This window comes from Neoarius graeffei, chromosome 5 (assembly GCF_027579695.1).
Source record: "Neoarius graeffei isolate fNeoGra1 chromosome 5, fNeoGra1.pri, whole genome shotgun sequence".
In the NCBI taxonomy this organism is placed as follows: domain Eukaryota; kingdom Metazoa; phylum Chordata; class Actinopteri; order Siluriformes; family Ariidae; genus Neoarius; species Neoarius graeffei.
This window is the reverse complement of record NC_083573.1, coordinates 13,176,785-13,197,819: the sequence shown is the minus strand read 5'-3', so window position 1 is coordinate 13,197,819 and position 21,035 is coordinate 13,176,785. Positions and strand designations below refer to the sequence as shown.

The following is a 21,035-nucleotide window of genomic DNA, read 5'->3' as shown; positions in this document are numbered from 1 at the left end:
CATGACCAGAAAAGGAAATAACAGTGGCCTCTAGAGGCCAAAACAGTCCCAGTCCTAACACTTGACAGTGCTTTCTGGTAAAGCGCTGGCTTGTCCCTCCAGGCTGTCATCCGTCTTACCTAGTATTAATTAAGCTCGCAAAGTAACCTAACAGCCTGCAAGATGCCAATTGGAAATGGACAAAAATGGAGAAAAAAAACCCCTACTTTGACTACAGGTTTTGTATCCTTTTTTTCAGTGTCCGAGCACTTTCTATCCACGTATGATATTGACTGCTCACCTGAGGTAAAACAGGAAGTGGTGCAGTGCATGGGTTCCTTCCAAGATGGTGTAGCTGAAAAGTGTGTCGAGTATTTCCAGCGATATCGGCGCTCAACCCACGTAACGCCAAAGTCATACCTCTCCTTCATTCAGGGCTACAAGGGCATCTACAAAGAGAAGCATTCAGAAGTTCTGACCCTCGCTAACCGGTACACTCACTACAAAATTATGACCCTGAATGTACTAGTGTTTATAAATAAACTGTTTTTAAATCAGGGTACAAACCTCCTAGTCAACAAGTGTTTTGACATATAAACTGTCGATATAAGTTAGTGTTCTAGATACTTGTTAATATTCCATACATGGCAATGTAAGGTCACTTGGCTAGTTTTTCATTTATTAAAAAAATGGCAAAATGTTTCTTGTGTAAATATCTAGAGATGACACCAATGGCAATGGCTATGTCTGCAGAAAATGATGGACAGGATACTGGTGTGTACAAAAGAATGAATCTAATGTGAACTTGTAACCCGAGCTTGCTTGATTAGACCAATTATCATTATTATTTGAAGTTTGGTTGAACAAGTAAGTTGAATCAGTTGCATTGAAAAAGTGATTGTTGTTGCCAGAGCAAATTTCTGAATTATGTGAGTGGAAAAAAATCAAAAGAGAGGTGTTTTTTGTAGGATATTCAGATTTAAATAAAGTATTCTTGTATAATAATTATTGACTGAGTAAACTTGTTCATGGAATAAAACATTTTGACAGTGAACTGCTGTATGTTAATGATTTACACTCATCTTTTAGCTTCGATCTAGAACCCATACATGTTCTTTGGTTTAAACTCTGCAGAACTCTACAAGGTATTTTGCTGCCACAGTTAGCTCCATGTAAAAATTACACCTGTTAAAAATAAGAGCTCGTAACCCTTAACACTTGTAGAAACTTTTTTTTAAAGCTTTGTGAGACATAAATTGTTTTGTGGAAACATAGTAACACATTCCTAATAGGGTTTCATGAATTCTTTCCAGGATGAACACGGGCCTTCAGAAATTGAAAGAAGCCTCTGAGTCGGTTGCTGCTCTCAGCAAAGAGCTGGAGGTGAAGGAAAAGGAACTGGAGATTGCCAACAAAAAGGCTGACATGGTATGAATGTACAGGTCACTAAATCGCTATCAAGCAGGTCTATCCAAATGTTTACAAACGATCAACCAAGAACCTCCCAATAACACACTTTCATTTATTCATTCTGAATAGAAATAGAGAAAAAAGCATATTAAGGCATTTTAGGACACACACACAAGTTTTGAGACAGTCATCAGAATCTCATCTTCCACATCAGCACACTTACTTGCAAATTTCAAGCCCATTTTTAAGCTATTAAAACTTTTTAAACTATTTTTTAACTTATCTAAGATTTTAACAAATCTAAACTAATCTCTAAACCAGCTAAGTAGTTGCTTAGCAGATGTTGTGTCAGTAAGCATTTGACTGTAAGAGAAGGGAACAAATGGCAAAGGATAAATACCCTTTCTGTCTGCCAAGGGAATATATGTAAATCTGAATATTTTCCATATTTGTAATTTAATTGATCGGAAAGCCTCTCTATACTTTCTTCTCTACTCCTCCTTTCATTGTGGTGATTTTGTTTCTGTGGTTTGGAGCCAAGTTGAATGGATCTTGTGATTGTAAAAATGTGAGAAATGAGCTCAACCAAACAATCTTAATAATCACTGAAAATGTGAGAAATGAGCTCAACCAAACAATCACTGAAATGGCCTTTCCTGTGAATCCTACAAATACACTTTAGATGATGGATTATTTTACATTTGAGGTGCACCGTTGGCCCTTTGTCAAGATCTCAGAACTGCTGCCATGAAAATACAGTATGTTTAACTTATTTCACGAAATCGAGTTGTACACGAGCTGATAGCCGATGAGGCATGTAGCGCCAAGTAGGCTATAAACCATGTATAATAAGATTATAGCTACGTTTATTATTACAAATGCCATTTCCAGAAAAGTTGGGATATTTTCCAAAAAGCAATAAAAACAAAACTCTGTGATTTTGTTAATTCACATGAGCTTTATTTAACTGACAAAAGTACAAAGAAAATATTTTCAATAGTTTTACTGACCAACTGAATTGTATTTTATAAATATAAATGAAGTTAGCATTTGATGTCTGCAACACACTCCAAAAAAAAAGTCAGGACAGAGGTAAAATAAGACTGAAAAGTTTATAGCATTTTCACGTAACACCATTTTGGAAGATTCCACAATTAGCAGGTTAATTGGTAACAGGTGAGGGTATCATGATTGGGTATAAAAGGAACATGTGTTATGTAAAGGAGGCAGATGGATGGATGTAAATGCAGGAAGAGCGTTTATTAATAAAACAGGCAGGCAAACAGTACAAAAACATCAGACAAAAGCAGTCTCATTAAATGGGTAATGGTTGAGCGAGGGACAAACAGAGTAACGGAGGCGAAGATGAAAGGCAGAGTCCAAATATACAAAATGGTCAATGACCAGAGGTGCTAAACACAGAACAAAGGCTTGGTAACTTGAGACATGAGGTACAGCATGTATACTTCGCAAAGTCTGTGTGTCAAGAGAGTCCTTTTATGCATGTGCTGTGATTGCACTCTAATCCGGAACAGATGCATGGTAATTAGGCCTAATGGTGCTGCATGCACACTCTGAGCATCAACACACATGGATGTGACAGCATGCACTAAAGGCTGTTTTTGTCAGAAAGGATGGGTCATGGCTCACCCCTTTGTGCCAAAATTTGTGAGGAAATTGTAAGTCAATTCAAAAAGAACATTTCTCAATGCAAGATTGCAGAGAATTTAGGTCTTTTAAAATCTACACTACATAATATTGTGAAAATATTCAGGGACTTTGGAGACATTTCATTGTATAAGGGGCAAGGTCAGAAATCACTATTGAATGTGCGGTACTGCCTGAGAAACAGTCATGCTAATGTGGTAAATCTAGCCACGTGGGCTTGGGACTATTTCGGAAAACCATTGTCATTTAACACAGCCTGCCGCTGCATCCAGAAATGCAAGACGAAACTGTATTATGCAAGGAGGAAGCCATTTATCAATTCTATGCAGAAATGCTACCAATTTCTCTGGGCCTGAAGTCATCTCAAATGGACTGAAAGAGATTGGAAACGCATGCTGTGGTCAGATGAGTCCACATTTCAGCTTATTTTTGGGAAAACCGAACCTCAAGTTCTCCAACCATCCAGTTTGTTATCAGAGAAAGGTGCAAAAGTCTGCATTTGCAGTTGCATGGGGTGCATCAGTGTCCACAGCATGGGCGAGTTGCATGAGTGTGAAGGTACCATTGACGTGGATACGTATATTGGGATATGTTGCCATCAAGGGAACGTCTCTTCCTGGGAAGTCTTTGCTTATTTCAGCAGGACAATGCCAGGCCTCATTCTGTATGGGCTACAACAGTGTGGCTGCATAGACACAGTGTGTGTGCTTGACTGGCCTGCTGCCAGTCCAGCTCTGTCTACTTTTGAGAATGTATGGCGCATCATGAAGAGGAGAATCAGACAACTGCAACAACAGACTGCTGAGCAGCTGAAGTCTTGTATCAAGCAAGAATGTACAAAAATTCCATTTGCAAATCTGCAACAATTAGAATCCTCAGTTCCCATACAATTAAAAAATCTTATTAAAAGGAAAGTTGATGTAACACAATGGTAATAAGGTCTCTGTCCCAACTTTTTTTTGAGTGTGTTGCAGGCATCAAATTCTAACTTTGTTTATATTTACAAAGTACAATTAAGTTGGTCAGTAAAATTATTGAAAATATTTTCTTTGGACTTTTTGTCAGTTAAATAAAGGTTCATGTGATTTAACAAATCACAGATTTTTTGTTTTTATTGCATTTTGAAAATATCCCAACTTTACTGTAAATGGGGCTTGTATTTTTATTATTATTATTATTATTAGTAGTAGTAGTAGTAGTAGTAGTATACTAATTTAGTTGTAATTTTTTAAATTCAATCCACATGCATGAGTGTGAAGGTACCATTGATGTGGATGCGTGTATTGGGATATGTGAATTATATATTGGGACAAGTGAATTAAAATGAACTCATGAAAATCAGAACATTTTGTTTTGATGCAGTATGTCACTTTCAAAGGATATATTTATTATGTTAATGTTTAAGTGACGCTTCAGACACATCATCTGTTTTATTAACAATTAGCACCTGACATCATTTCATACTTTATTGACCATAATCATGTATCTTGTTGGCATTGATTTCTGACAGGTGCTGAAAGAAGTGATGGTTAAAGCTCAGGCAGCTGAGAAGGTCAAAGTGGAGGTGCAGAAGGTGAAGGACAAAGCACAAGCCATTGTGGACAGCATCTCTGCAGACAAGGCCGTGGCTGAGGAGAAGCTTGAGGCGGCCAAGCCAGCGCTAGAGGAGGCTGAGGCGGCGCTGCAGGTCAGATTCAGGCTCCTGCTCAACAATTAAAAGAGCAAATGGGTGTAATGCTTGAATAAGTAAAATGAAACAAGGGGGGAAAAGGAAAGATGGAGAAAGTAAAGGTGAGAAAACGAGACAACGTCAGAAGCCCTGTGGCATTGGGCAAGTGGTGAAGCAGCAGGTGCGGAAACACTGGAAGCTGTAGTCGCGAACCTGCACACAGGCGGCCCAGGGCATAGGGTCTGCTAGAATGAAGCAGCAGCGGAGTTTGGCAGCCCCCTGGGTGTCTGAGCAGTCCTGTTTAGCATTCGCTCTGCTCACCTCCATGGAGGAAAGGGCTAAAAAAAGTGCCCCAAACATAGCCTGCTTCATCTCACCCTGCCCAGCATATCACGGCTGGCAGGGATCCCACTCAGCAGTCAAAATACAACAAATATGGAAATAAATAAGATAGTGAAGAAACGCAACATTGGCACATGGAATGTGTGCACTCTACTGAATAACATCAAAGCTGACAGGCCAGAGAGAAGAACTGCACTAGTCACCAGGGAACTAGCTCACTACAGTGTGGACATAGCTGCCCTCAGTGGAACACATCTAGCGAACAAGGGACAGCTCATGGAACTTGGTGGTGGTGACACCTTCTTCTGGAGTGGTTGTAGCAGCACTGAACAGCGAGAGGCAGGTGTTGGATTTGCTGTAAAGTCCCACCTCGCCCAGAAACTTACGAAACTTCCGGAGGGCATCAACGTTCATCTAATTACACTTCAGCTCCCACTTGGAGGCAAGAACGCAATGTTGATTAGTGCTTATGTTCCCACAATAGATGAAACGCATCACCCAGACCCAGAAGAAACGAGCTGCGTGGAAGGCTTGAACTATCACCACCCCCACTACAGCACCTACCCATGCATGCCCGACATGTTGGCGTACTTTTAAAGCCTGGATTGACCTCATCAAATCACCTACAGACCCACAGCCACAACCCACCAAATTGAAGTCATGGTCATCTTCGACCTCAAAGGACAAACATTATTCTAGTGCATCTCAAAATATTAGCGTATCGTGAAAAAGCTAATTTTTTTCATAATTTAATTAAAAAAGGTAAACTTCCATATAGTCTATGTTCATTATATGAAAAATGATATATTTCAAAGCTTTTTTGATTTTGATGATTATGCTTATAGCTCATGAAAATCAGAAATCCCGTATCTCAAAATATTAGAATATTTTATTTCAAGTTTGAGTAACACAGTATAAATACAGTGTATCTCTCAGTCTAGTTCAGTACACGCAACCACAATCATGGGGAAGACTGTTGACTTGACAGTTGTTCAGAAGCTGATCATCGACACCCTCCACAAGGAGGGTTAGCCACAGAAGGTCATTCCTGAAAAGGCTTATTGGAAATGGTGTACAAGCAACAGGGATGACCACAGTCTTGAGAGGATTGTCAAGAAAAGTAAATTCAAGAACTTGGGAGAATTTCACAAGGAGTGGACTGAGGCTAGTGTCAGTGCATCAAGAGCTACCACGCACAGATGCCTTCAGGAAAGGGTCTACAACTATCGCATTCCTAATATCAAGCCACTCCTGAACCAGAGACATCAGAAACCTCTTACCTGGGCTAAGGAGAGAAAGAACTGGAATGTTGCTCATTGATCCAAAGTCCTCTTTTCAGATGAAAGTAAATTTTGCATTTCATTTGGAAATCAAGGTCCTAGAGTCTGGAGGAAGAAAGGAGAGGCACAGAATCCAAGGTGTTTGAAGTCCAGTGTGAAGTTTCTGCAGTCTGTGATGATTTCAGGTGCCATGTCATCTGCTGGTGTTGGTCCATTGTGTTTTATCAAGTCTACTGAGCTTGTTGCATCCCTATTCCTTGTGCACCTTTTCCAGCCAACCTTTTCATCAATAATTTTCTGTGGCTTACCCTCCTTATAAAGAGTGTTGACGATCGTCTTCTAGACAGCTGTCAATTCACCATTCTTCCCCATGATTGTAATTGTGTGTCCTGAACTAGACTGAGGCCCTGTCCACACGGCAACGGATTCAGGTGACTCCGATACAATTGCTTATCGTTTAGGCCTGGCGTCCACACGGCGCCGGCGTTTTGGGTGCCCAAAACGCAATCTTTTTGAGAACGGGTTCCAGAGTGGAAAGATCTGGCAACGTTGCCGTTGTGAAGTCGTCTGGATGAGTAGAACGGATTTGTTTACGATGACGTCACAACCACATGACTGTGAATGCTTCACGCGGGTAGAAGTGTAACGAATATCACCAGGATATCACCAGGAAAAAGCCTTACAGAGCACTAGTGAGAGTGAAACACGAGCTTGGATATTATTATTATTATTATTATTATTATTATGTTCAGTGTTAGTTCACAGTAGTAATGCAAGAAGCAGAATAGTGACAGTAATAGTGAAGCAAAAACATGCAATTGTACAAACACTGCAGCTCTACAGCAAAATATTCATTTATAAAATGGTCTGATTCTTAACACCAGTAGTGCCAATGATCTTCTCATTGCGATGCGATGCGAGTTGTCAAGAAATCCTATAACTTGGTTCATGAAACGCGCTTACAAAATATTTTCACTGTGAATATTTATTGTGTAATGCCTGGTGCAAAGTGAGAGAGAGAGAGAGAATAGCCCTTAGGGCAGAGTCAATCCCGCCAGCAAAAATAAGGGGAAAAAAGGAGCGATCTCACCTCTTCAGATGATGGTTTAAGTCCTACAATACATTCCTCAAAAAAGGGCGTAGAAAAGCAAATTAATCCATCAACGTGTATCATTCAATTTATTCCGGACAATTAAAGACGCCGCCTTCCGCGTACGTCATCCTCGTCGCCATTTTGGAAAGGTCAAAGCGGAGAATAAAGATTAGCTGCGTTTAACTGTACCAACAGGTTTACCATCCAAAGGAGATCACATGGGATTACCTTTCACAGGTGAGAAACAGCAAATTAATCCATCAACGTGTAGTATTCAATTTATTCCGGACCATTAAAGACGCCGCCTTCCGCGTACGTCATCCTCGCCGCCATATTGGAAAGGTCAAAGCGGAGAATAAAGATTAGCTGCGTTTAACTGTACCAACAGGTTTACCGTCCAAACGAGATCACATGGGATTACCTTTCACAGGTGAGACTGGAAAAATACTTTTCATTGTATTTGGTCGTTATAATGTAATTTTACGAACAGATTTTCCTGACTTTGTGGCTAATATGAAGTCTCGCGCATAATAGTTTATGTGCATGCGTCCTTACTTCTATTCCCATACGAAAAAGAACAGTAAAGAACTTATAAGAGTTTACCACTGTCTTAGTAGTAAATCCTTATAAATATAAGGATAAATCCTTATAAGGATTTATAAATAAATATATATGCCATGTATGATTTACTCCTGAAAGTGGCCCATTTTGCATTTTCCTCATGCAAATTTTTTATGAAAATCTAGTATGTATGAAGTGAACATTGTGCATGGTTTTTACAGATAATGTGTATGATGAATTACACCGTCTTTGTATGCTTCATGTAATGTTTGTAGTTTTAAATTATATTTTACAGTTTAAAATGTACATGCCTTTTATATGTAAATCCACATATGTTTGTGTTGGATTTACATATAAAAGGCATGTACATTTTAAACTGTAAAATATAATTTAAAACTACAAACATTACATGAAGCATACAAAGACGGTGTAATTCATCATACACATTATCTGTAAAAACCATGCACAATGTTCACTTCATACATACTAGATTTTCATAAATTTGTATGAGGAAAATGCAAAATGGGCCACTTTCAGGAGTAAATCATACATGGCATATATATTTATTTATATTTATAAGGATTTACTACTAAGACAGTGGTAAACTCTTAGAAGTTCTTTACTGTTCTTTTTCGTATGGGTTGTTCTGGTGTGTCCGAAGGGACCGTCTTACAGCGCCCCTAGAGGTGTGGCATGTGTATTGCATCGTTTTCAGCAAGCGTTGCGTTGCCATATGGACCTGATTTCTACTGATCGTTGCCCATTTGGAGGCGATATTTTTTTTAAATAACATCACGTTGCCGTTGTCGTGTGGATGTGGCCTGAGCCATGCGCTCCTCTTTCCCCCAAAGACAAACAATAAGTAATCAAGTCCACAGTCAACAATACGTGTTAATGCCATAAAACAAAGGCTTAACTAGCCTCACTTATGTGTCAATCACTAACAATTATCAAGAACGAAAAATTTGGTTTCAACTTTTAAAGAAAAAGGGTTCCAAGACTTCATCCAAAACTGCAATCAGCATGATGGTCTGAAAAGAAAGAAGATGCAGCAAGCAAACGACAGCTTGACTTATTTCCTTTACTTTGTAAATATGTAAGTGAATTAAATGTAAAAATAAAAATTGGACCCATTGCTGTATTACGAACCTTTTGGTATAACAAACTATTTGGACATCTCCCAAGGAGTTTGTTATAGTGGGGTTGCCATGTGTGCGCGTGTGTGTGTTTGTGTGTGTGTGTGTGTGTGTGTGTGTGTTTTCAAAAAAAAATTGGGATGCTGTGTAAAACAAATAAAAACAGAATGCAATGATTTAAAAATCATTTTTGCCCTATATTCAATTGAATACAATCCAAAGACAAGATATTTAATGTTCTAACTGATAAGCTTTATTGTTTTTTGTAAATATTCACGTATTCTGAATTTGCTGCCTGCAACATGTGAAAAAAAAGTTGGCCCAAGGCAACAAAAGACTTGGAAAGTTGTGGAATGCTCAAAAAACACCTGGTTGGAACATTCTACAGCTAAACAGGTTAAATGGTAATTGAAAAGATTCAGTCTTTCACAAGCAAGGATGGGGCAAGGTTCCACACTTTGTGAAAAACTGTGTGGGCAAATAGTCCTATTGTTTTAGGGCGTTTCTCAACATATAATTGCAGTGACTTTACAGATTTCACCACTGTCAATCCATTCTATCATCAAAAGGTTCAGAGAATCTAGAGGAATCTCTGCATATATAGGGCAAGGCTGAAAACCAACATTGAACACCTGTGACCTTCCATCTCTCAAGTGGCACTACACTAAAAACCAACATGATTGTATAAAGGGTATTACTACTGTACATGGGCTTGAGAATATTTTGGAAAACCATCGTTGGTAAACACAGTTTGTTGCTGCATCTACCATGCAAAGTAAAAGCCATATATCAACAACATCCATAAATGCGACCAAATTCTTTGGGCCCTAGCTCATTTGAGATGGACTGATGCAAAGTGGAAAAGTGTGCTGTGGTTTAATGAGTCCAGATTTCTAATTATTTTTGGAAATCATGGACATTGTGTCCTTCAGAGTAAACAGGAAAAGGACCATTCAGATTGTTACTAGAATAAAGTTCAAAAGCCAGCACTTGTGATGGTATGGAAGCTTGTTAGTTCCCATGGCATGGGTAACTTGCACATCTGTGAAGGCACAATTAATGCTGAAAGGTGTGTGTGTGTGTGTGTGTGTGTGTGTGTGTGTGTGTGTGTGTGTGTGTGTGTATAGGTTTTATATGTTGCCCTCCAGACAACATCTTTTTCAGGGATGTCCCTGCTTCTTCCAGCAAGACAATTCCAAGCCTCTAGACAAGAAAGTTCTAGTGCCAACTGAACAAGTGACTGCAATACCTAGTGTAATATGCTGTTAAAATGCCAATACTCAACCAGCCAAGGAAACAAATCAACCATATAAAGTATAACTAACTAGAGAACTCAAAACAGCTAACCCCAGGCTAGACCATACACAGCCCGGGTTGGTCAAGAATGAAACAGACGCAGACATGGAGAGAACATGCAAACTCCACACAGAAAGGCCCCTGTCTGCCACTGGGCTCGAACCCAGAACCTTCTTGCTGTGAGGCTAACCACTACACCACCGTGCTGCCAATGAATATGTGTGGCTCATTATGAAGTGCAAAATACTTCAATGGAGACCCGAACTGTTAAGCAACTGAAGTCATATATCAAGCAAGAATGGAGAAAATAATTCATATTCAAAACTTCAACAATTAGTGTCCTCAGTTCCCTGAAAAGGTTCTGTAATACAATGGTAAACATGCCCATGTCCCAACTTTTTTGGATCGTGTTCCATGCATCAAATTCAGAATGAGCGTATATTTATTTATAAAAAACAATATTGATCAGTTTGAACATTAAATGTATTGTCTTTGTATTTTCTTGAATGTAGGTCAAAAACTATATGCAAATAATTGCATTCTGTATTTATTTACATTTTACACAGCGTATATAAAATAACTTTCATGGCTGAGAGTTTAGCCTCACCTCCCTCTCTTTATTTCCTCATTCAGTCCAGTTGCTAGATTACATAATCAATTATCATTGCCTGCCCATTTTTCAGAATGTCAATTTGGAACTTTCTTCCTCTCTCTGGCTCTGCAGACGATCAAGCCATCGGACATAGCAACAGTACGCACTTTGGGCCGCCCCCCTCACCTCATCATGCGCATTATGGACTGTGTGCTGCTCCTCTTCCAGCGGAGGCTGAACTCTGTGAAGGTGGACACTGAGAAGAACTGCGTAATTCCATCATGGCAGGAGTCGCTTAAGCTCATGACCGCTGGGAATTTCCTGGGAAGTCTGCAGGTACCTAGTTGCAAGTATAGAAATTTAAGAAAACATAAAACAGACTAAAATCTTTTGGGAGGTGTATATAGCCATTTCAACTGTCCCTTTAGTTTAATAATTCAGAATAATTTAGTTACTGTATTTCAGTGTTGCATGACTGAAACACATTGATGAAAGTGAAATGCAATGCAACAGGGATTTATACTTACAAGGAAGTAGCATTCATTGTTTTTCATGGTGGATAATATTCAACTTTGACAGACGGTGTCAAATAGGATTTCGATGGTCGGCTTTGTCGGCACTGTTGATTGTATTTGAATGAAAAGATAAAGCAACTTAAAGCCAATTCAATGAAGATTTTGCTTTTGAATGTGCTTACCTGACCTCAACAGAGAGAAGAGTCCATGATTGGGATGACTGAGGTCTTTCATTATCTTTTGGCTTTAGTCTGGCACCACTTGGTGTAGACAGATTGCAGGTCAGGGAGCTCAGTGTGGATGATGCACTTGGCTGATCGCACCACTCTCTGGAGAACCCGTCTGTCCTGCTTGGTGCTGTTCCCAAACCAGATGGAGATATTTCCCATCAGGATGTTCTCGATGGTGCAGGAGTAAAAGTTCCTCAGCACCCTTGATGGAAGACCGAAGTCTCTAAGACGTTTTAGATGGAATAGACGCTGGTGAGGCTTCTTAACTAGAAGGTTGATGTGGCAAGACCATGACAGGTCTTGTGTGATGTGGACACTCAGGTACCGAAAGCTGTCCACTCTCTCCACTGGGGTCCCGTTGATGTTGAGGGGCTTGTAGTTCCTCCCCTACTTTGCGCAGAAGTCCATGATCAGCTCCTTTGTCTTGTTGACATTTAGGAGGAGGTTGTTGTCCTGGCACCAGATCTCCATGTTTCTGACCTCTTCCAGGTGTAGACCTCCTCAGTGTTATCTGAGATCAGGCCTACCACAACAGTGTTGTCAGCAAACTTGACAATGGTGGTGGAGTCTGATGAGGTTACACAGTCTCATGTGTACTGCCTGTGGTCTATCTGAAAGGAAGTTGAGGATCCACTGACACAGTAGTGGGCTGAGTCCCAGATCCTTTAACTTTTGTGAAGAGCTTTGAGGGGATTATTGTGCAGAACTATAGTCCACAAACACCATCTTAACATAATTTCCCTTCCTGGAGTCAAGGTGGCTTTGTGTGCAGGAGATGTGTGATGGCAGTAGAATGATGAGACTGGTAGGAGAACTGTAGTGGGTCCAAGTTGGCAGCAAATGAAGAGGTGATAAAGTCTCTGACCAGTCTTTCAAAGCACTTCATCACAACTGAGGTCAGTGCTCACTCAGTTCTTCTAGCTTGTTCCATTTACACTGCAAAAAATTAAAAACTGAATTTAAGGAGAAAATTACTGAATACTAGTGAAATTATCTTGATGCATGGACAGATATTTTTACTTGATAAGACAGAACAAGTTGGTTGCAACCTAGAACTAGGTTTAATAATCTCAGAATTAGTGTCTTGTATTCTTCTAATAGGAAACGCTAGGTCGTTTAAACTATTTTCAAGATATTTTTCACTTGCTAAGATATCATTTTTTGCAGTGTATGTGTGTGGGGTCACTGCCATGTGGACCCTATTGATCCACATGTCAGATTAATTAGAGCATAGTTTTATGCCAAATGCCCTTCCTGCCACAACCCTCCCATTTCCAGACTTGGGAAACAACCATTCACATACACATTTACACCTATGGACAATTTAAAGTAGCCAGTTAACCTAACTGTGGGGGAAACCCAAGCACCTGGAGGAAACCCATGCAGACACGGGGAGAACATGCAAACTCCACACAGAAAGGCCCCCACCAGCCACTGGATTTGAACCCAGAACCTTCTTGCTGTGAAGTAACGGTGTTAAGCACTGCACCACTGTGCCACCCACTGAGGTCAGTGCTACTGGATGGTAATCATGAGGACAAATGGGCTGTTTCTTTGGGACAGGAATGATAATTGACTGCTTGAATCTTGGGAATCACTGCATGAGCCAGGGAGAGGTTGAAGAACACCATGAACACCAGTGCTAGCTGGTCTGCACAGGCTCTCAGGATCCTACCTGAGATGCCATCAGGTCTTGATGCCTTCCTGGTGTTCATTCTCATAAAGGTATTTCTCATGGAGTGTTCGGTCACGCCGTGAGAAATACTTGTGATGACGAAAGTGACCCCCTCACCGGCACTCTTCATGTGTGTTGCTATCCATGCTGCTATTTACAGTAGCATTAGCTGCAGCCTCGAAACGAGCATAAACCATGTTCAGCTCATCTGCCAGCGATGCATCTGCATTTATCATTGTGGAGGGTGCTTTTTTGTAGTCCATTATTGCCCTGAGTCCCTTCCAGAGGCTTTTAGTGTCACTTTGTTGTAGCTGTGACTCTAGTTTGCTCCCATAATTCCACTTGGCCTACTTCACTGCTCTGCGCATGCTGTAAGATGCAGCTTTATATTGGTCCATGTTTCCAGTAGCAAGCCCTGCCTTATTAGGTGGTGGTGTGCAATCGCAGAGTGTCGCAGGTGGTTTTATTCACCCGTGGCTTCTGATTGGGAAACTTCCTGATGGTAGTTTTGTGAACTGTATTGTCCACTAGTTTCCCAATGGATCATACAGCCGCTTCCGTAAACATCAATGTCATCAGAACTGTGCTGGAACATGTCCCAGTCTGCATCATCCAAGGCATCCTGCAGGGCAGCTTCTGATATGTGCATCCAGTGAGTGACTTCCCTCACAACTGGGGCTTCCTGCTTCAGTCTCTGTTTGTAAACAGGAATTGAGGAGGATGGCGGCATGGTCCAATTTCCCAAACACTGGCAGGGACTTTGCCTTGTGACAGTTCCTGAATGGAGTGTAACAGTGATCCAATGTCTTATTTTCCCTGATGGGGCAGATGATTACTGTATGTTGGTGGAGGGTTGGAAGTGCACATTTGAGGTTGGCATTGTTAAAGTCCCCCGCCACAATAAATGCAGCATCCCAGTGGTTTATCACATGTTGAATGAGGGCCTCATGTAGCTCACACAAGGCAGTGTCCATGTCTTCCTGAGGCAGAATGTAAACACCACTCACTATGACCAAGGTGAATTCTCACAGAAGATAAAAGGGTGAAATTTGATGGTCAGAAGTTCCAGGTTGGGTGAACATGAGTGTGAGAGGAGAAATACTCACATTAGCGTCCCATCTTTTATTCACCATCAGACACAGACTACCTCCTCTTGCCTTCCCTGACTCCATTGTTCTGTCCATACAGTAAACTGAGAACCCTGCTGGCTGTACTGTGTGGTCTGGTACTGCTGGATTCAACCATGTCTCAGTGAAGCTGAGAAGGTTGCATCCCGAGTGTCTCTCTGGAATTTGACTCTATTCCCGAGGTCATCAAGCTTGTTCTCAATGGATTGTATATTGGGTTGCAGGATACTGGGCATGGGTGCATGTTGTGCGTGAGCCTGCAACCTGTTCCTGACACCAGCTCGTTTCCCTTGAGGTCGTCGCTTAGGGTTGCATCTTTTATTCTCCCTCAAGATCTCCTTTGGCCAGGCTGGGTTCAGAGTTAAGAACATTGGTTTGTGAGTAGATTCTTGACCAATAGAAATAATGGTATTTCTATTGTATTTACATCGTTGCCATACTGAATGGCTAAAAAGTATCTAAAAACAGCTGAATAACTAAAAAAGTAAGCAAGAAAGAAACTGTGGTCGGAGCAGTTAGCACGGCAGCCTACTTACTGGCACTATCTTGAATATCTGTTCACAGCCGACATTCAACCATGTCCCCCAAATAACACACTTGCATATTTTTTGTGGGCATGTCGATATAATATGAAAAAACATTACACGGTGGTGCAAAGATATTAAGTTTATCTAATTGTGTTGAAAAATATTTCACTCATTTGCTACAATGAGTTGTATAATATACATTCACCACTTGAAGATAAACTTCAGATCTTCGTGCCATCATGTAATATCCTCAGTATGTACAGTGGTGCTTGAAAGTTTGTGAACCCTTTAGAATTTTCTATATTTCTGCATAAATATGACCTAAAACATCATCAGATTTTCACACAAGTCCTAAAAGTAGATAAAGAGAACCCAGTTAAACAAATGAGACAAAAATATTATACTTGGTCATTTATTTACTAAGGAAAATGATCCAATATTACATATGTGTGAGTGGCAAAAGTATGTGAACCTCAAGGATTAGCAGTTAATTTGAAGATGAAATTAGACTCAGGTGTTTTCAATCAATGGGATGACAATCAGGTGTGAGTGGGCACCCTGTTTTATTTCAAGACCAGGGATCTATCAAAGTCTGATCTTCACAACACACATTTGTGGAAGTGTATCATGGCACGAACAAAGGAGATTACTGAGGATCTCAAAGACTACGTTCAGACTGCACCCTGAAACGACCCATATCCGATTTTTTTGCCCATATGCGACCTGTATCCGATTTGTTATTGTCAATCTGAACGACACAGATCCGATTTTTTTCACATGCGACCCAGGCCGCTTGGATATGTGGTCCTAAATCCGATGCATATCCGATATTTTCACATGCGACTGCAGTCTGACCGGACAGGTCGCATTCATGCGACCTACACGTCATCAACAAGAGACAAACGTCACTATTCTGCGTTGGCTAATCCCGCCTCTTTGGTGGAAAACAACAACATTTGTACGGTTTTCAGAATTTAAATAGACTTTTATAGAATTGATCAAGCTAATGGTGGATTTGGTAGGGACCTGGATGTTTATCTGTTAGCCTGATTAAATAAAACAGTTTCTATAACTGATTTATAACTTAAACCATCCTGTACCACATCGCCAGGTCTCGCCTCATCTCCATCGCAAACTGCACTGGTGTTTATGCACCTTGAGCCAGCGCTGAGAGAAGTTGCCGAATTCAGCTGGCTATAAACAATCTAAATAAATATTTATAAAAATGTAGAAAAAGTTTATTAATATGACGAAATAAATATGTGCAAATTATTAAGCCTGAATTAAGAGTTTGGTAATACAGCGGCCGTATCCCAAATGACTGCCTACTGAAGCTCGAGTGCACTATATAGAGTTTAAAAATCCATTACTTCCTAGCAACATGTAGTGCACTTATATAGAAATTAGAGAGACATTTAGGAGTCAACCCTCGTTACCAGGCTACACGTTTTCATTTCAGTTCAGAAACAAAAACACACACGAGACTTCACACTTTAACACTAACCAGATAATTAAACAAACAAACAAACAAACAAAAAAAGAAAATCATTAAACTTGAAGAGTGCGCTTTTTTTTTTGTTTACGTATTAGGTAGATGTGCTTATTACGTGTCAATTTGCGCATGCGGGACACTTTTGGGTCGTTTTCCGTTCATATTGGAGATCGCATACAAGTCTCATATAATTGGTAATGTGAACGGCCTAACAAAAAAATCGGATTTCACAACAAATCGGATATGGGTTGTTTCAGGTTGCAGTCTGAACGTAGTGAAAAAAGCATTGTTGATGCTCATCAGGCTGGAAAAGGTTACAAAACCATCTGTAAAGAGTTTGGACTCCACCAATCCACAGTCAGACAGATTGTGTATAAATGGAGGAAATTCAAGACCATTGTTACCCTCCCCAGGAGTGGTCGACCAATAAAGATCACTCCAAGAGCAAGGCGTGTAATAGTCAGCGAGGTCACAAAGGACCCCAGGGTAACTTCTAAGCAACTGAGGGCCTCTCTCACATTGGCTAATGTTAATGTTCATGAGTCCACCATCAGGAGAACACTGAACAACAATGGTGTGCATAGCAGGGTTGCAAGGAGAAAGCCACTGCTCTCCAAAAAGAACATTGCTGCTCGTCTGCAGTTCGCTAAAGATTACGTTGACAAGCCAGAAGGCTATTGGAAAAATGTTTTGTGGACGGATGAGACCAAAATAGAACTTTTTGGTTTAAATGAGAAGCGTTATGTTTGGAGAAAGGAAAACACTGCATTCCAGTATAAGAACCTTATCCCATCTGTGAAACATGGTGGTGGTAGTATCATAGTATGGGCCTGTTTTGCTGCATCTGGGCCAGGACAGCTTCCCATCATTGATGGAACAATGAATTCTGAATTATGCCAGCCAATTCTAAAGGAAAATGTCAGGATATCTGCCCATGAACTGAATCTCAAGAGAAGATGGGTCATGCAGCAAGGCACACAAGTCGTTCTACCAAAGAGTGGTTAAAGAAGAATAAAGTTAATGTTTTGGAATGGCCAAGTCAAAGTCCTGACCTTAATCCAATTGACATGTTGTGGAAGGACCTGAAGTTCATGTGAGGAAACCCACCAACATCCCAGAGTTGAAGCTGTTCTGTTCAGAGGAATGGGCTAAAATTCCTCCAAGCCGGTGTGCAGGACTGATCAACAGTTACCAGAAATGTTTAGCTGCAGTTATTGCTGCACAAGGGGGTCACACCAGATACTGAAAGCAAAGGTTCACATACTTTTGCCAGTCACAGATATGTAATATTGGATCATTTTCCTCAATAAATAAATGACCAAGTATAATATTTTTGTCTCATTTGTTTAACTGGGTTCTCTTTATCTACTTTTAGGACTTGTGAAAAACTGATGATGTTTTAGGTCATATTTATGCAGAAATATAGAAAATTCTAAAGGGTTCACAAACTTTCTAGCACCACTGTATACGTGATTATAAATGAGGTACATGATTCTGCTTACATATGTGTAAGTTTCCCTGACTGGGAAGGATGCTGAAACAGACAGGCAAGCCGTTTTGGTTCAGATTCCCTTTTTTATTTTCAAAACAAAAATCTTGCTTTCCAGTAGATCAATGAACATAAACAGACCATTAACAGCACACAAACAGTCAGCCACCTCTCTGGCTGGAAGCTCCTCTCTCCACTCCTCTCCCCCTTTTATCCATTTTCTATCAATGCAAACACAGACACAGCACACTAATTACCAACAGGTGCTTTCACTTTGCCACTCACATTCCCCAGCTTCACTCTCCATTCACAAACCAGCATTCAACCACATCTCTGCCGCCACAATATGAGATCTATGATTTTGTATGTGATTACACATTAAATATCCCATCCAACAAAAATATATGTGCCATTATTATTGCCACCCATGGAAATTATAGTGAACACAATGTAACTGAAGCAGGTTTCCCATTTAAAGTGTACATTTTTGAGTTGATTGGAGTGTGTCAGAACTTTCAAGCTGTAATTCATGACTTCCTGATAACCTGGGGTACCAGTATGAGGTGACAGAGAGGCCAAATTCCCTTCGTCATCCATGGGAAAAATAAGAGTACACACAAACCATATGAGGGAGAAGTGTGTTGACCATCATAAGTCAGGGAATGGTTATTTAAAAAAAAAAAAGCTACTCGCCTGAAAATACCCATTTCTACTGTGAGGGCAATAATGAAAACATAGCACCCCAGCAGGTCATACCGGAGGGTGAGGACCACCCACCTGATGACCAAACACTCCTTCTCAATGGTTCTGTACTTGCTTTCTCGCATTGAGAGCTTGCAGCTGATGTACAGCACCAGACGTTCCTTCCCTTCCACCTCCTGGGACAGAACGGCCCCCAGCCCTCTGTGCGATATGTCTGTCTGCAAAATAAAAGAGAGAGAGAAGTCAGGGGAGTGTAAAAGTGGGTCCCCACACAGTGCAGCTTTTATCTTAGTGAATGCCTATTGGCACTGCTCTGTCCACTGGACCAGATCTGGCGCTCCCTTTTCAGTGAGATCAGTCAGCAGGCTGGTAACGTCCAAATAGTTAGGTATAAACCTGTGATAGTAGCCAGCCCCAAGAACTGTCTCACCCCCTTTTTGATCTTGGGCCTCGGGCAGGCCGTAACCACTGCAGTCTTGTCAATTTGGGGACACATCTGCCCATGACCCAAGTGGAAACCCAGATACCGTATTTCCACCCGCCCAATTGCACACTTTTTCGGGTTAGCCGTGAGGCCCGCACACCTCAGCAACTCCAGGACAGCCCAAAGGTGTTTTAGGTGCCGTGGCCAATCATTGCTATATATAATGATGTTGTCTAGGTAGGTGGCAGCATAGGCGGCATGTGGGCAGAGAATTTTATCCATGAGCCGCTGAAACGTTGCAGGAGCCCCGAACAACTCAAAAGGAAGGGTGATGAATTGGTGTAAGCCAGGGGTCTTCAATCCTATCCAAAGCCTGCAGGCTTTCATTCCAACCAAGCAGGAGCTACACCTGATTTCACTTGTTTAATCATTTCACCCTCGTCTCCAGTCAACAATCAAGTGAGCCTCCAATTTGGCTGTAATGAAAGCCTGCAGCTACACCGGCCCTTTGCGGATAGGATTGAAGACCCCTGGTGTAAGCCAAATGGTGTGGAAAAGGCCATTTTTTTCTTGGGATAGAGGAGTCAAGGGGATCTGCCAATATCCCTTTGTTGAATCCAGTGTTGAATAAAAGCGAGCAGTGCCTAACCGATTGAGTAACTCATCAATGCGGGACATTGGGTATGTGTTGAATTTAGACACCATGTTGAATTTTGTATAGTCTACACAGAACCGGACCGACCCGTTGGTCTTGGGGAACAAGACCATCGGGCTGCTCCAGTCACTGTGTGATTCCTCGATTATTCCCATTTCGAGCATGGCCTTGAGTTCATCCCAAACCACCGCTTTCTTGTGTTCGGGCAAATGGTATGGGTGGCTACACACCACCACCCCTGGGGGCATCTCAATGTGGTGTTCTATGAGGTGAGTGCAGCTGGGAGGGGACAAGAACACGTCGGAAAACTGTTTTCAACCTGACAACCTGCGTGAGTTGGGACGATGAGAGGTGGTCTCCACAGGGGACCAGAGTGGCTTGAGTAAAAACTTTTGTTTTTACCTCCGGCCCCAGCTCCACCCTTTCCGGAATTACCCTTGCCAACACCACGGGGACCCCCTCATTCCAATGTTTTAATAGGTTCAGGTGGTATATCTGTAGCACCCTGCCTCTATCTGTTCACCTCACCTCATAGTCGACATCCTCGATTTGCTGCGTGACCGCAAAAGGCCCATGCCACTTAGCGAGAAATTTTGAGCTTGAAATGGACAATAATCTCATCTCATTATCTCTAGCCGCTTTATCCTGTTCTACAGGGTCGCAGGCAAGCTGGAGCCTATCCCAGCTGACTACGGGCAAAAGGCGGGGTACACCCTGGACAAGTCGCCAGGTCATCACAGGGCTGACACATAGACACAGACAACTATTCACACTCACACCTACGGTCAATTTAGAGCAGGGGTGTCAAACCTGATCCATAAAGGGCCGTGTGGCTGCAGGTTTTCATTCCAGCCATGCAGCAGCACCCTGATTTGGCTTATTCAATCAACTGACACACCCACCCTTTAATCAAGGGTGGGTGTGGCTGCAAGTATTTGACTGTGTGAAGACAGTTCAGTTGATTGAATGAGCCAAGTCAGGTGTGCTGCTGCATGGCTGGAATGAAAACCTGCAGCCACAAGGCCCTTTATGGATCAGGTTTGACACCCCTGATTTAGAGTCACCAGTTAACCTAACCTGCATGTCTTTGGACTGTGGGGGAAACCGGAGCACCCGGAGGAAACCCACGCGGACACGGGGAGAACATGCAAACTCCGCACAGAAAGGCCCTCG

The 21,035-nt window shown here is 41.4% G+C and overlaps 1 protein-coding gene across 1 annotated transcript in view; it reads left to right on the top strand.

Annotated features, from left to right (window-relative positions):
* Positions 1-21,035, top strand: part of LOC132886518 (dynein axonemal heavy chain 5-like) — a 310,505-nt gene that overhangs the window by 221,444 nt on the left and 68,026 nt on the right. The window contains exons 57-60 of the mRNA XM_060921229.1: positions 239-470; positions 1,293-1,407; positions 4,568-4,744; positions 11,159-11,362. Of these exons, the coding sequence (XP_060777212.1) occupies positions 239-470; positions 1,293-1,407; positions 4,568-4,744; positions 11,159-11,362 (728 nt within the window). The remainder of the gene's footprint in view (positions 1-238; positions 471-1,292; positions 1,408-4,567; positions 4,745-11,158; positions 11,363-21,035) is intronic.